Source organism: Mustela lutreola, chromosome 17 (assembly GCF_030435805.1).
Source record: "Mustela lutreola isolate mMusLut2 chromosome 17, mMusLut2.pri, whole genome shotgun sequence".
Classification (NCBI taxonomy): Eukaryota; Metazoa; Chordata; class Mammalia; order Carnivora; family Mustelidae; genus Mustela; species Mustela lutreola.
Genome location: NC_081306.1, coordinates 42,812,940 through 42,828,556, shown reverse-complemented (window position 1 = coordinate 42,828,556; position 15,617 = coordinate 42,812,940). Strand labels below are relative to the sequence as shown.

Sequence of the window (15,617 nt, the reverse complement as noted above, 5' to 3'; positions counted from 1 at the left end):
GATCTGGGAGGTGGGCGGGGCCGGAAGCCGGGCCCCTCTCGCGAGACCCGGCGAAGCGGCGCCGGGAGGCTCGTTGCGGTGTGGAGGTCGTTGGTGTCACTTGCCAGCCGCCGGTTCCTTCGTCTGTCGTTCCGCTCCCCGCCCGCTCCAGCCATGTTCTCCGCCCTCGCCCGCCCTGCCGGCGCCGCTCTCCGCCGCAGCTTCAGCACCTCGGCCCAGGTAGGCCGGACGAGGGGTCCCCGGGCCAGCCTAGACCGCAGGGTCGTCGAGTACCGACCCGCGCCTGTGGCGCCGTGGGCCGGCCGGGATACCGGGAGGGCAGTGCGGAGAGAAAGCCCGGGAGAGGGAAGGGGGAAGCCCCCCCCCCCACGCGGCTCGTCCCCCCGGACCCCCCCAGAGAGCCCGCCCTGGGTCTGCACAGCTTCAGGGTTGGGAAGCTTCGGGGCTGTAGCGCCGAAAAGAATTCACGTTTGTTTGCAACTTTCTGTCGTCCTTGAGGCCACTAACCTGGTTCTTGTGGCATCCGTGCAAATAGCGTGTCCCCGTTAACTCCCCAGTGCAGGCGGACTGAGATACCGGGGGTGGGGCACTGGTCCAAGCTTGCAGTCTCCTGGCTGGAGAACTACGAGTCCGCTCTCCCGGGCACTGTCCGGGGGGCTTGGATAACCCAGCTTTCCCTCTGAGAACGTGAAGATGCGGCCTCCTCCTCGGGACCCTTTTGTAGGATCCTGCTTGCGGTGGGCGGCCTGGGCCTGCCCCCAGGTGTGGTGACTGTGCAAGGCTTCTGGGAGTGCGCGAGCCGAAGCTATTTTTAGGCACCTGAAGGATGGCGTGTGTTAACACACACTCCGGTGTGGGTTAGAATCACCTGCAAGCTGATGAGGCCCGGGGCCGGGTGCACGGAAGGAGGGTAGGACCTGCCCCCTTTTGCATGTGGGCCAGGTGCCCCGGTGATTCTAATAGAACTAAAGTTGGCGAACCCACGTTGCCTCTTTCAAGTATCGCACCCAGGAGGGAGTTGATTAGAAAAGGAGAGTCCAGATTGCTGTTTTAGGTTCTGTCCTTCAGCTCGGTTTCCTGTTTATAAGATTCATTTGAAAAAGAAATACACAGGAGCACCGAGTGTCCGGGCTCGCCCTGCCCCTGCTGGGCGCTGCAGGAGAGACCAAGATGAGTAAGGAGCGGCACTTGAGTGAGAGAGGCCCCAACTTAGGACCGGTGGAGGTGCCCGAGGCTGATGCTGAGGAGCGGGGGAAGGAAGGGAACCGAGCTCCGGTAAGATTGTGGGATTTGCTGAGGGACGGTTGGCTGAGGGGGACCAGAATGAAGGACACCAAGACGTCGGGCTTTGGAAATTGCTGGGATGGGAAAGGCTGTTGGAGGAGAGTGGGTTTGGGTAGGGGAGGATATTAGGAGCTCCGTTTGAGATGTTAAGTTTAAAATGCGTATGGGACATAGAGGTGGTGATGCCGAGAAGGAACTGGAGTAAGTCAGAATGATGAGATTGAGAGAAAGAAGTACATTGGTCTAGAGACTTTGGATCCTGTGTCCTTTTTTTTTTTTTTTTTTAAGAGAGTCGGGAGGGGGAGAGGTAGAGGAAGAAAGAATCTTGTGCAGAGCCCATACCTAGTGCAGAGTCTGGGGTTCAATCCCACAGCCCTGAGATCACGACCCAAGTGGAAATCAAGAGGCTCAACTAACCAAGCCACCTAGGTGCTCCTGAATCTGGTATCCTTAAGAGTAAAAATGTAGGGGCCCCTGGGTGGCTCAGTGGATTAACGCCTCTGCCTTCAGCTCAGGTCATGATCCCAGGGTCCTGGGATGAGTCGCACATCGGGCTCTCTGCTCAGCAGGGAGCCTGCTTCCTCCTCTCTCTCTCTCTGCCTGCTTGTGATCTCTTTCTGTCAAATAAATAAATTTTTTTTAAAAAGGGAGTAAAAATGTATCAAGAGCATGGCCTCGATATATTTATTTCTGTGGGTGTACACTAATATATATGTTATAACACAAGAAATAGAACTTTAAAAGCAAACCATAATAGACTTACATTGTAGAGCAAACTTAGAAATGAGGGAAGTGTTACCCCTTTGCAGAAGTTGCTGCGTGTGTGCTGTTGACAACCAACTCCTCAATGCAGAGAAGATCTGCAGGTTTGGTGACTGGTCTTCTGCAAAGAGATCATAAGTTAATCTCCACAGTACTGCAGATTCTGTCTACACTGTGAAGATTCCACCCCTGAAGGGCTGTGTTTTTATCCATATTAACGAAATTGTTGAAACTTTGTAATATACAAATAATGACGTCACCTCAACACAAAGCAACAGAATGAGTGAGGTCATCTTAGGTATTGTAAGGGACTGATTTACTTAAAGACCCTAGTGAGGTCATCAAGTCAGTCTCTCTCCTTTCTTTCCTTTTCTTCCATTCCGTTCCTTCTCTTTCTCTTTTTCTTTCTTTTCCTTTCCCTTCTTTGCTCCCTCTTGCTTTCTTTCTTCCCTCCCTCCATCCCTCTTCCTGTCTTTTCTTCCTTCTCTTCTCTTCTCTCTCTCTCTGATGTTGGGCTCTGCAGCGGAACCTTGGAAGTCAGGCTGAGTAATCTGGCCATAAGGGACTTCGAGGAGATTTTTCAGTGAGGAAATGAAATGATTAAAAGTTAATTTTCAGAAAGATGGTTTTGAGGTAGAGCCGTAGATAATAGAATGGGAACGGAAGGTAAGGGAGGTGTTTGAGATGTCAGGTTTTCCGTGTCCTAACTGGGTGTCTCTGATAAGGGAAGAGGCAGGAAATGGTTCTGAGGGTTTGAATTTGGGAGAACACCGGTCCTATTTGGGAGCAGGGTGGGAGAGGTAGAAAGCATACATTTATTTAGACAGTTAGGTTTATGGGACCCCTGGAGTGCCTAACAGAGCTGGGAATGTGAGAGTTGGAATCAGAGGTCCCTAGGAACAGAGACAAGATGTGAGTCATGACTGACCATCTAGAAGTAGAGACTGCCAGACCTCAGTTCTGGGTTGATCTGGCTAGTTAAGTTTCCTGGGAAGTCAAGGGTCTCCCTTTATAGCACCAATTTAAAAAAAAAAAAAAAAAATCAAAACTGAAGTCAAGATTTTTGGTTTTATGTGCTTTTAGAGTTTACCTTTCTTAAGCAGATGACACAGCTTGGGTTTTGTTTGGGCTTTGGTTTCAGGGTTTGATAACCAAAGTCCATTATTACTAGGGGCCATTGTTGTAAAATACAGTCTGTGGTGAGAGTCTAGGGACCCAAAGCAGATGGCTGTCCAAGAGGACATGTGTGGGACTTTGGGTTCCTGTCCCCGCTGTTAGTCTGTCTCTTTCCCTGGCAGCTGTCTGCTGGCCCAGAGTAGGCTCCCTTCTCATTCATAAGGTTAGGGTACAAATAAGCTCACTGAGGACTGTTTTGTTTGGGCCTTGAGTGAGCCCTAATGGGAAAGGGTACCTTTTATATAATGAGAGTGAGCTGTAGGCCATGGCTTAGACTAGATGGGGTTTTTTTAAGCCCAGATTGAAGGGTCAAGTTGCCCGTGTTTGGCTTGTGTCCCACATCCTCATTTGCTATCTTTTGGGGCCCAGGTGTATTACGACTTCTGGGCCTCAGTTCCTCATCTGTAAAATGAGTCAGTTAATATTGCTTAATGGAGTTCTGAGCGTCAGATAAGGAAAGACCTAGCTCAGTTCCAGCTACAGGACAGACTGACACATGGCCCTTGGCTACCATTTTGCTTTTGGTATTCCCAGTAGATAAGGTTGCTGGGTGGTGTGAGGTTTCAGGTGAAGTCCTACTGTATAATAAATTCTGCCCCTCGTGGGAAAGGTTACCAGGAGGCAGTCATTGACTTAGTTGTTGGAAATGGATGGGGTGGGGGTGGTGGTAAGCCCCATTTGGTCACCATCCTTCACAGACTCCTCTTCCTCCCTAAATGCTGGTGTTCACAGGGCTCTGTCCCTAGTGCGCCTGTCACTGTGTTCCCCTTTGTGCTTTCTGGGGCTGCCAGTAATCTCAGTGCAGATGCATCGCGCCTCCAGACCAAGCCTTTAGCCTACTGGCACGTGTGTGTCTGGATGTTTCAAGGGGCTCAAACCCAGCATGCAAAATGAGACTCATTATCCTTTCTCCAAGACCCCTTACCCCTCCTCAGTTCCGTATCTTGCTTCAAGGCAATGTTGTCCACTCAGGCCGGCAAGTTGTCATCGCAGGTTCCTCCCTCCACTCAGCAGCTGTATGGAAGTGGAAGGGGGTGACTGAATCTCTTGTAGCCTGCCCATCCTTGCTTGCCTGGATCCCACCCTTGAGTCATGCTTGGACTGTTGCAGTAGTCTCTCTGCCTCCGTTCTTGGATATTTCCAGGCCATCTTCCATGCTGCCTCATAACCTTTTTAAAACACTGAGGTGTCTGGGTGGCTCAGTCAGTTAAGTGACTGCCTTCAGCTCAGGTCATGATCCCAGGGTCCTGGGCAGGGGGCTCCCTGCTCACTGGGGAGCCTGCTTCTCCCTCAGCTGCTACCCCTACTTGTGTTCTCTCGTGTGCTTCTCTGTCAAATAAAAATGAAATCTTTTTAAAATAAATAAATAATGAAATGCAGTTCTGGACACGTTTTTCTCAGCTTCTAAGGCCTTTCACCGTTCCCTGTTGCCCAGAAGGACCAGATAGACTCTGCTAGGCTCTCAGCTTCGGCCCTACCTTCTTCCTCCACGTGCATCCAACAACGCCCGAGCCATAGGGGACTGCTTCCCTTCGCTGGGCCATACTCCACAGCTCCTCCCCCCTAGCATCCATCTGGTAAACTGCTCCTCCTCCAAAGCCCCCTCTCACACTTTCTCTCCTAGTGTCTCCCTCCCTGGCACTTGTCACACTAGATGCTGTTTTTTGGTCTGCACGCCTTTGGGTTCGCAGGTCTTGTTGGTGCTGGCAAGTCAGTCCGGCGTGTGGCAGGTAGGAAGTCCGTGCCTGTTGAATTGGAGGTGAGCCTTAAACATGAATAAGCAGCCCCTTTTGGAAGACAGTCTGGCACTTCCTCAAAGATTAAACGTGGAGTTGCCACCTGACTCCTCAGTCCCACTCCTTGGTATAAGAAAAAGAAGGGGATTAAGCGATTGCCAGTCCTTAGATGTACTTAGCTCTGGAGTGGCTGCTGTCTTTAGACTTTTAGCTCCACTAAGGTGACCAATAAACTGACAGAAACCCTGCTAGCTCCAGCCTTCTAGGTGCTGGCAAGGCAGTCGAGTCTTTCAGCTGTCACTTTTTAACCCTTCCTGCAGCTGACATGCCCAGAGCCACCTGCTGCGTGTTCTGCCGGGCGTGGTGTGGGGCCACAGTGATCTCAGGCTCCAGCCAGTGCCAGAGTCACCCAGAAATCTGGCTGGAAACACAGAGGCCTGAGCCCTGTCCTGCTTCAAAGAGCCTGGCTCTCTGTGGGCGTTGTCAGCCCGGTGGGTGATCCTGCTAGACCCAGAGTGTGGGGCACGGGTACCGAGGCTGCAGATCGACTGAACTGTGGGGCAAGGAGCCTTCCGAAACGTGCATCCCTCCTGATGCTCCGTGCACCCCTCATCAGCTCCCTGTCCCCTGCCAGAGCCAGCAGGGCTCTTCCCATTCCTGCTTCCCCACATGACCGGCCTGTCAGTAGGTGCCCAGTATGGTTGTTTCTAGTTTTTAAAACTGGAGGTTGAAGGGAAGGTTGCCTGAGTAAAGCTTATTCATCTTTCGGGGGCTGTTTGCGGTAGGACCCTGACTGTCACAACATCTGTGGACCTAAGTTCCCTGTTTTCCTGAGATAAGCCTCTCTGCTTCAGAAGGAAACTAGACCTTTGGACCAGGCACCAGCGCAATAAAAGATGCCTAGTGCGGTGTATTTTATAGGCGTTCATGTGACTACTTCTAATACTGATTCTGTATTGAGTCCTTTCTCTGTGTCTCTTTTTAGAAAAATGCTAAAGTGGCCGTGCTGGGGGCTTCTGGAGGAATCGGGCAGCCCCTGGCGCTTCTCCTCAAGAACAGTCCCTTAGTGAGCCGCCTGACCCTCTACGATATCGCTCATACGCCCGGGGTGGCCGCAGATCTGAGCCACATCGAGACCAGAGCGACCGTGAAAGGTAACCAGACACACTGTGCCTGGAGACTTTGCTCCCCTTCTCCCCAGCAGACCAGAGTCCAGGTGATAGGACACGGTTCCTCAGTGGAAGTAGATCAGAGACTCGGTTTCCACGTTCATCATGGAGTTAAATTCACGAATGACTACGTCTTTCTGTACTTGAGCCTGTAAAGATTTAAATAGCGTCTTTCAGAAAAACAGAGGTGGTCTAATCTTCCCATTTTTAGTTTTTTTCCTCATGTAAAAAGTAATAGGATGGGGAAGGGGAACTTTCAGGGACTTCCAGAGTTGGGGGGCCATAGGAATGCTGTCTCCCGTGGGCTGCACGTTGCCTTCCTGTGCTGTGGGCCGGCCGGCCCATCACCCCGGGCTCCTCTTCCAGCTTCTTAGAAGCACAGCCTTCTTTGGGAAAGCTGCTCTTCCTGTAAAGTCCCAGATTGCGGGCCAGAGAGGTGGTAGTAATTCCTGTCTCTGCTGCCGGCGTGTGGGGTTGCCCCGCGGGACGGTATCCACACGCGTCTTCCACCTGCAGGCACAACTCGGGAGGTCAGCTGTGAGCTGGGACGTTTATGTGCCTTCTGGAGTCTCTGAATGTGTTTGCTCGTTGTCTTTTGGAGCTTCTGAAAGCTCCTGCCATAAGGGAAAAGCCTAAATCAAAGCAGATTTTAGTCATTGGAGCAAATTTCCCTGGTAACCTTTGAAAATGGACCTTTTTCCCCTCAGATGATAGGAATAAACAAAAGAGATACCAGTATTAGATGTATTACTTTAGCAGCACCATGATTTTCTCATGGAGCTTTCGGCGTGTCTTATGATCTGACCCCACGGAGATGGAGCTTTTGTTAGGACGACTGGGCGGTGGTGGGGGGAGAGGGAATAAGCCGCTCTTGGAACTGGGAGCCAGGAAGGCCTTAGAGGTACCAGCGGGTCCAGTAAAGACAAGCGGCTGAGCTTGGTTTGGTGGGGGAGGGGGGTGGCGAAAGGGTTGATCCTTTCCACGGGGGTGGGCCCCAGGCAGTGGGAGGCTGGGGGAAAGCGGTATGAAGCGGGGCTGGGACCGTCAGACCCGCGAGCGGCAGTGGTCAGGGAGCACTTCGCAGGGGGGCTTTGCGGCCCTTCTGGGGGCCTGGGGTTGACACTGGACCCAGCAGGTGCCGTCTTGCCCTGGCTCCATCCCCACAGATGTCCTCGGCTCTCCAGATCAGAGAATGTGAACTTTCTCTCTCCTGGGGCGGTGTCTAGGCTACCTCGGACCTGAGCAGCTGCCGGATTGCCTGAAAGGCTGCGATGTGGTGGTTATCCCAGCCGGAGTCCCCAGAAAACCAGGTGCGTGTTCGGAGGCCTTGCCTTGCCTCGCATCCCCCTGCCCATCTGGTGGGGATGTGGTTTTCCCTTACACCGGACTGAGTCCGTGTCTCTGTGGCAGAGAAGAATTCCAGAGAAATCCCTTTCTTGGCCTGGCCCATGTCTGCCGTGTCTGTGCCCTGCCCGGTCTGGTGCTCCCGGTCTGGTGCTCCCAGGCACCCTGTCTTCCCGGAGTGCCCTTCCCCCACCTGCTGCTCTGGAGCTCTTACTGGCCCTTTTGGAGCCTCCTCAGGTCGCTCCCTCCCTAAGCCCCCTCCCCACGCTCCAGCCCCCCACAAGCCGCTGTGTGAGCACTTGTCACTCTAGGCTGCCTTTCCTACAAGATAGATTGGCTTGGAAGAGGGACCCTGTCCCTCTCACACTTGGCTTCCCTCTAACAACTGCCACACGGCACCGGGCAGGCAGCGGGCAGATCATCCCATGCTCTGTGAACATCTTGATTTGGATCACTCTCAGGCATGACCCGGGATGACCTGTTCAACACCAATGCCTCCATCGTGGCCACCCTGACCGCAGCCTGCGCCCAGCATTGCCCCGAGGCCATGATCTGCATCATTTCGAATCCGGTGAGTTCTGCTGGCAGAGGCCACTGATGCCATTCCTGACGCCCCCAGTGAGCAGGAGGAGGAGGCAGGAGGTGCTTACGGGGACCAAAATACAGTGAAGGGGCCGCAGCAGACACATCGGATGAACCAAGTGTGAATTCCAGCCTGCTTTTTCCCACCACCGCGTGCCTTTGGACACATCACTTCCCCTCTCTGTGTCCGTTCCCCATGCACAACGTCCCTTGTTGAGGCCTAAACGTGGTGGCCCATTCACTTCCCTTACCCTGTTCTGCTTGGGGTTTGCAGCTTCTGGTCCCCCATCAGGCTTGCTCAGCCACCCCGGGCCCTGCTCACGGCTTTTGTGGGAGCTTCTCCTTCAATCTCGAAAGCGCATGTGCTGCACCCTCCCCGAGAAGACCGCGGCACCCCCCCGCGGCCCCCCAGCAGTGCCATGGGTCGCATTTATTATTCTTGCCTCCCTCCCGGGGCGGAAGCGCAGTGACAGTGATGTTGACTGAGGGCGTGCCTGCCAGGCCTCCCCTAGAGCTTTTTCCCAGGGCCTCTGGGGAGCCGATCGCCAAGTAGCTCTCCCTCGGGGCGGTCACCACTTTGGCTGGGACGCTTGCCTAGCACCTGACGGAAATCCCGTGGCTGTGTCCATCTTCATGATGCCCTCTCTGGGCACCAGGCGCTGTGTTAGCACTTGCTGTATATTAAGTTCCAGAACCTTCACGGCCTCAAGGAGGTGGTCATCTCTGCTGTGAGGAAACCACTCTCCTGGGCTTAACCTCACAGGGTGGCTGAGCTGGGACTTGTTCCCGGGGCTGCCTGAGGTCTTGGCCCTGTGTAGTGCGGTGCTGTGTCCAGGTGTCGGCCCCAGTGGGCACGGGCCGTGTCTCGTGGGGCCAGCCTCACCTGTTAGGTTGACAGCCTGAAGGTCACGTGCACTTCCGAACTGCGGGCCCTCGAAGGGTTGTTTGAGGAGGGGAGAATAGGAAGTCAGCACACTGACCTGTTCCGTAGTGACGGCGGGTTGCCCACAGAAAATGTTATCGGGACGGTTTGGCCCCTTAGGACTTGGCCCCCGGTCTGGGGAAAAGATGTCGTGTGTGGCTCGTCTCTCAGGATGCAAGGCAAGTCCCGCCTCTCTCTTGCATTTGCCAGGTGAACTCCACCATCCCAATCGCAACAGAGGTTTTCAAGAAACACGGGGCATACAATCCCAATAAAATCTTCGGGGTGACGACCCTGGACATCGTCAGAGCCAACACGTTCATTGCAGAACTGAAGGTAAGAGCCGCATCGGGTGTCCCTCAGGCTCCCCCTCAGCCGTCCGAGGCTGAGCGGCGGACATAGGAGACCAGGGGGTCTCCAGTGCTCTTGGAGCTGCCTCTGTCGGGGAGAGGAGCTCTCAGGTTTCGTTGGGGGGGGGGGGGTCCACCCAGCCCCCCGCACGTTTCAACCACAGCCAGCCAGAGTGTTCACGCCACTCCCTCTCTGTCCCCCTGGTGCGTAGGAGGGTCCGGGCTTTTTCCTCGGGTTTCTCGTTGCCTCAGCTGGGCTGTAGTCTCGAAGTTCATGGCCTCTGAAAACTGGAACAGGATTTGCCTGCTGATTGGTAGAGAAATGATAAAATTGGCAAACATGAAGTATTGGGGGTCATTCCTGAACTCCCGAGATGTCAGGATCGTCGTTCCCAGCAGTCGTTCTGACTGCAGTCGCCTCTGGCTCACTGGGCCCTTGCTGGGGGGCAGGGGGTGTTAGCACCAGTGCCAGCCCTGGTGTCCTCCGTGCCCCTCGCAGCTCGTTGGTGGATCCAGCAGCACCGCTTCTTTAGGCCTGAAGCAGTGTCCCTCTGGAGCTTCGGGCCGTCTTTTTCTGCCTTTGCAGAGGAGGGGGCCAGTAGGAGCAGTTGTCCTGCACCCATAAGACTGTTGACCTTGATCTTACTGCCCCGTGCCCCAGACAGGTCCGCCCTGGAGTGGGGTGCCCTGCTCTCGTTCATGCTGCAGCCCCTCTCCGAGGGACGGGGGTCCCTTGGGACTCCAGAGCCAGCAGAATTGGATCAGCACTTGGGTGCGGATGTGGAGGGTGGTTGAGTCAGGACAGGCTTTCCCGAGGAGCGTGCGCTCCCACTGAGTCTGACCAAGAACAGGCCGGTAGGTGGGGGTCGAGCCTCCTGGGGCTCCCGGCGCTGCTTCCTGGGAGCCCCAGTGTTCATTGTCTGGGCTCTCTGGGTGCTTCCAGCTCTTGGGGCCCAAAGCACGCCATCTCCCCCGGCCTCTGGTCCTGCTGCCACAGGCTAACTGCACATGACTTAGATGACTTAGAATTACAGAAAATGAGAAATCCCTGTCCTCTGTTGCACCAGCCACATTTCAGATCCTCGGTGGCGACATAGACTCCTGCATTGTCACAGACAGCTCTGTGGGACGGGGCTGTCACAGACTGGGAAGTTCTTTCTGCGGTGGAGGAAAGGGCATCTTGGGCCCTGGGAGAGAACCTAGTGCTTATCGAGCTTCAGTTCAGGGACGTGTCCTCTCCCTCAGGCTCTCGGGCATTCTGGAAATATCTTGAATTGTATCAGGAATGAAAGTTGACCCTTAAAGCTCCAGTGTCTGGAGCCTCCTTCGGTCCTCTCGGCCATATTCCGCCTCCTTGGCCACCTTCTCGGCTTTTGGGATAGATTCGTTTTCTTGACGCCCCAGGCCTTTGCTCTTGATGCTGCTTTTGCCTGGAACAGCCTTCCTTTGGCAAAGTCCTGCCTTTCCTTCCCAGATGACCTGACGTCTGTCCCAGAAAGCTTCTCCCAGGCTGATGAAGTGTTCCCCTTGCTGCCAGGGCCACCCCGTGTGGCCATCTCAGGGGCGCCACTTGAGTCTGCCTCATAATCGACGGTGAGGGTCTCAAAAGCAGGGGCTCTGTCCACACCTGTGTCGCTGGTCACCAGCACACTGCCTTGGCACAGAGGCGCCGCTGTGTGAGCATCCTGCTCTGTGGACTTGGTCCTGAGGGTCTGCCCCCTCTCGATGCTGGGTCTCCCTTCTTGGGACAAGGCGGGTTCCCAACTTGGGGCTGCTCTCTCCAGCAGCTGCGGCGTTTGGGGAAGGTGACGTCATGGGGGACTGCTCACTTCCTCCCATAACTCCCACCTGAGTTTTTCTTTTCTTTTCTTTTTTTTCTTTTGCGGGCCAGTGGAAGAAATACCTGGTCCACAGATTTGTGGGGGCGTTGTGCCTCCCGTTTAACCCATGAATCAGCCTCTCCTGTTAAGCCCTGACAAAGAACCATGATGTTCTGGCCCCTTGCAGCTCCATTTTATTCTGTCCTGATCACTGTTTGAGGTGACAGACTTCTCACCCCCGGGGTTTTCTGGAATTGTTCTGAATTTTGCTCTCCAGTCAGAGGGAGGGAATTGGACTCGTTCTCTGTGACAGAGGGTGGGGACGTGAATCTGGGCTGGTGCGTGAAGAATGACCTTAGCTCTGGGGAAACGACTATCCTCTGATTCTCAGAAGATACCAGACTGACGGGGACCAATGTGGGGATCCTACAAGGAGGCAGAATTCTGCTCCCTGTAAAGGAAGACCCCCATAGGGACCTCACCGGGTGACCCGTACTCCTCTCCGTGATGTTCCACAGGTGGCGGGCCAGACCACAGCTGGACTCGGGCTTCTGTGGTGTCTTTGTTCTGGCTTCTGTGGATTTTTCCAGTGTTGGTGCTTTAGGAGGATATGACATAGTTTATTCTCAAAGAGCTTTAAAAATTAACAGCTCCAGGGGTGCCTGGGTGGCTCAGTGGGTTAAAGCCTCTGCCTTCAGCTCAGGTCATGATCCAGGGTCCTGGGATCGAGCCCCGCATCAGGCTCTGTGCTCGGTGGGGAGCCTGCTTTCTCCTCTCTCTCTCTGCCTGCCTGTCTACTTGTGATCTCTGTCAAATAAGTAAAAAAAAAAAAAAAAAATTAACAGAGCTTCATACTTTGATGGCCAGGGTCTGGATCCTGCACGAGTCAATGTTCCAGTCATTGGCGGCCATGCTGGGAAGACCATCATCCCCCTGATCTCGCAGGTAAGTGTGTCACTGTGCCAGGAAGCCACACCTTCAGGAGCTTCTGCCTCGAGGTACTGAAGACAGAGGGACAAAGAACTAAGCATCTGTCATACTTTGAGAAGATTCCTGCTAGGGATACAGACAGCCCCAGCCATTGTCCAGGGTTGGGGGTGGGGCAGGCGGATTCTTGAGTGGCCTGCGGGGCTGTGGTCAGGGTCCAGCACTTCAGGGGTCCATGCCTGTGGCAGTGAGTGTGGTCAGAAGGTGCTCACAGCGGCCGACACCCAGCACACAACGAAAACTGCTGTAAGAAATCCCCGAAATCGCAGTTGGGTCAGGGCAGGCACAGCTGCTTTATTTAAAAATGATTAGAGGGGTGCCCAGCTGACTCCCATTAGTAGAATTTGGCACCCTTGATCTCAGCTTTATGAGTTTGAGCCCCACGCTGGGTGTATAGATTACTTAAAATTTAAAAAAATAATAAATCGAGTGGAGACAAGGTGAGTACCACCAAGGATAAGATAAATTAAGTCAGTTTCTGTCCCTGAGTAAAACGCACTGAGAAGGACGCAAAATATTTATGCTGTTCCTGCCAAAAGTGCGTATAACTTTATGAGAAAAGCATGAAAAAAAACTTCTATAAAATCTAACATCGTGGAGGTTCTACAAAACCAGCAGCCAGCCCTCTTGACAAGTGTCTGGGAAGACAGGACTGCTAGGGGACCAACTGAGGTGGGCCCCTGCATGGGAACTGGGGACAGGAAAGGGACAGCAGTGAGCGAGTGGGTGACATTTGTGTAAGGTCTGTACGTCATGTATCGGTGATAACTTCCTGGTCTTCGTAATTGCGCTGTGGTTACGTAAGATGCTAAGGTTAGGGTAAGCCGAGTGTGGGAAAGCTCTGTGCTGTTTTTACAACTTCTCTCTAAAATTAGTCCAAAATATTAAAGGGTCTTTTAAAATGAGTAGGGATGGGTGGTGGGTGGCGCCTAGCTGACTCCATTGGTGGAACACATGACTCCATTTCAGGTCGTGGGTTCAAGCCCCGCATTGAGTGTGGAGCCTACTTTGAAAAAAGGTGCAGCGGGGGGTGGGTGTAAGGGCCACGTTACAGCAAAGTTGACTTTTTCTTTAAAGCAGAGTCGGTCTCGGTTTCTGTGTAGTGGCAGTGCGGGGCGGGGTGGGGAGTGTCTCCCCTGAGTGGGGGAGGAGAGCGTGGGGTCTGGGACTGGTGGCTCACGTGGTCCCTGTGGCTTTGGCCCGCAGTGCACTCCCAAGGTGGACCTTCCCCAGGACCAGCTGACAGCCGTGACGGGGCGGATCCAGGAGGCCGGCACAGAGGTGGTGAAGGCCAAAGCTGGAGCAGGTGGGTTCCCGGGGGCAGCGCCCGGGTGGGCTGCTGATGCCAGAGGCCCCGCAGCAGTTCCCAGCTGAAGACTGGAAAGGCCCGGGCAGGCAGCGAATGCTTTTCTCGGCTTCCTATATGTTCTCTGGCTGAGCCAGCCTGATGGCCGGGAGCAGCCCGGCTTTGTGGAGTGGCTCGGCGCTGAAGGTCGTGCCATCCCTGCGTTTGTCAAGGCACGAGATGCCGACCCAGATCCTGCACAGCCGACGCGGAGGGCTTTGCAGCTGCTGGGTTTAGCTGCAGGGCCGGCTGGTCTGGATCTTGTGGCTGGCCACGATGCTTATTTGACCCGCCTGGTTCTCCTAGGCTCCGCCACCCTGTCCATGGCGTATGCCGGAGCGCGGTTTGTCTTCTCCCTCGTGGATGCGATGAACGGAAAGGAAGGCGTCGTCGAGTGTTCCTTCGTGAAGTCCCAGGAGGCAGACTGCGGCTACTTCTCCACGCCCTTACTGCTGGGGGTGCGTATCGGCTGCGTCTCTGTGTTTCTTGATGAGACACTCACTCTACCTCAAGGCAGCCGTGACTGTCCTGAAGGAAAGGCCTCCCTCCACCAGACCCAGAGAGGATGCCCAACTAAGGGTTTCCTGCTTCCCTGCCTTACCGCCACGGGTTTTCTTCTGGAGCATGGTCTAGGTTGTCCCCTCAAAGTGCTGGCGTCTAGGATGGAGCCCTTCCGGTCCCGTTGCTTGGCCAGGCTGTTGAGAGGCAGCTCTCCAGTCTAGTGACTGCCCGAGTGTTCGGGGAGCAGACCCCACCGGGGCTCTTGCACGCACACGGTCTAGCCAGCTTTCTGTTTCCGACGCAGCTGCCGACGTCAGGCAGAAGGGTGGTTGCCTTCATCTCCTGCCCAGAATGAAACGGTCTGTCGACGTTCCGTGCCACCCAGAAACCCTTCCCACAGACGCCCCAATGTCCAAAGATCCCTGAGAACGTGGCCCCAGGCCTCAGGGACCCCGTGGGGTGGAGAGACAGTCACTAAGCAGACTAATTCTGGAACTGTGGGGTGTGGCAGGCTGTGCAGGCCCTGGGGTCAGGGCAGGCTCTCTGGGGAGGCGACTGGGAAGCTTCGGCTGCTGGCGCAGGCACACCCACTCAGCCGTGCGGGTGACAGTGACAGACACCTGTTTTCCTGACGTCTCCCCTCTCCCTACGTGATTACATTGGACTTGGGTGGATATTACCAATTTGGTGGCAGCCCAGAACCCGAAAGTCTGCTCCATGCCCGGGAGAATGACATTCGGTGCTGCTGGGGATTGAGTGCTCCGTGGCCCAAGCCGCCCACAGGCGTTCTCACGGCCTCCTCTGGGGTGGATAGTCCGCCCGTTTTCTGGATAAGGAAACCGCCTTGGCTAAGGTGCGCATGGAGTGAGTGCTGGGGTCCGGATGGGGGCAGCTTGCCCGAACCCCGGGCTCCACGCGCAGCTCACACATGGTGGTCGGGCTCCCTCCCAGGTGGGTGGGCCAGGCAGGGTTGTGAAGTTACACATCAGGTTTTCCTCAACAGCCTCGTTCATGGAAACCTGTTGTAAAATTTACAGCATCACAGTGATCTTTCTTAATTTTTTTAAATTGTCCGATTTTATCCCCTCCCGTCTCCTCCAGAAAAAGGGCATCGAGAAGAATCTGGGCATCGGCAAGATCTCCCCTTTCGAAGAGAAGATGATAGCGGAAGCCATCCCCGAGCTGAAGGCGTCCATCAAGAAGGGCGAGGACTTCGTGAAGAACATGAAGTGAGCGGGCGGCCCGCGGCGGTCCGTCGCCCTAACTCGTGAAAGCATCGTGTCTCTGTAAAGCCGTTTCCCGCCCCCGTGTTCGCGTCTGTTAAACACGAGTGTCGTGCTGGCGTCGTCCTCCCTGGACCGTCTCTGGGCGCATCAGTAAAAAGCAGGCTTTGGTTTTCTTTTTCAAGGTCTCGGCAAGCGTGATTTCTTCCCCGTTCAGGCTGCTGCTTGGGGGGGCTGTCTGGTGTCTCCGTGAACCAGAATGAGAGATGACTTTAAATATCAGGCTGACGCGTGCTGGTTTCAGCAGCAGCTCTGAGAACGTGTGAAAAGTTGATCAGTAGCTGTCCCTCCTGACCCTGCTCTGCAGCGCTGCCTCCCTCCGCTGACGAGCCCGGGGAAGGCTCGGCTCCGGCCCG

The 15,617-nt window shown here is 54.8% G+C and overlaps 2 protein-coding genes across 2 annotated transcripts in view; one reads left to right on the top strand and one right to left on the bottom strand.

Moving 5' to 3' along the window:
* Positions 1-918, bottom strand: part of STYXL1 (serine/threonine/tyrosine interacting like 1) — a 55,319-nt gene extending 54,401 nt beyond the window's left edge. The window contains exon 1 of the mRNA XM_059155139.1: positions 508-918. The gene's annotated coding sequence lies outside the window, so the exon portion shown is untranslated. The remainder of the gene's footprint in view (positions 1-507) is intronic.
* On the top strand, positions 19-15,385 carry MDH2 (malate dehydrogenase 2). Its single transcript, XM_059155137.1, has 9 exons — positions 19-219; positions 5,944-6,112; positions 7,354-7,437; positions 7,933-8,042; positions 9,186-9,311; positions 12,013-12,090; positions 13,339-13,438; positions 13,784-13,935; positions 15,080-15,385. The coding sequence occupies exons 1-9, from the start codon at positions 154-156 to the stop codon at positions 15,209-15,211; spliced, it is 1,017 nt and encodes a 338-aa protein (XP_059011120.1). The 5' UTR covers positions 19-153; the 3' UTR covers positions 15,212-15,385.
* The last annotated feature ends 232 nt before the right edge of the window (positions 15,386-15,617 follow it).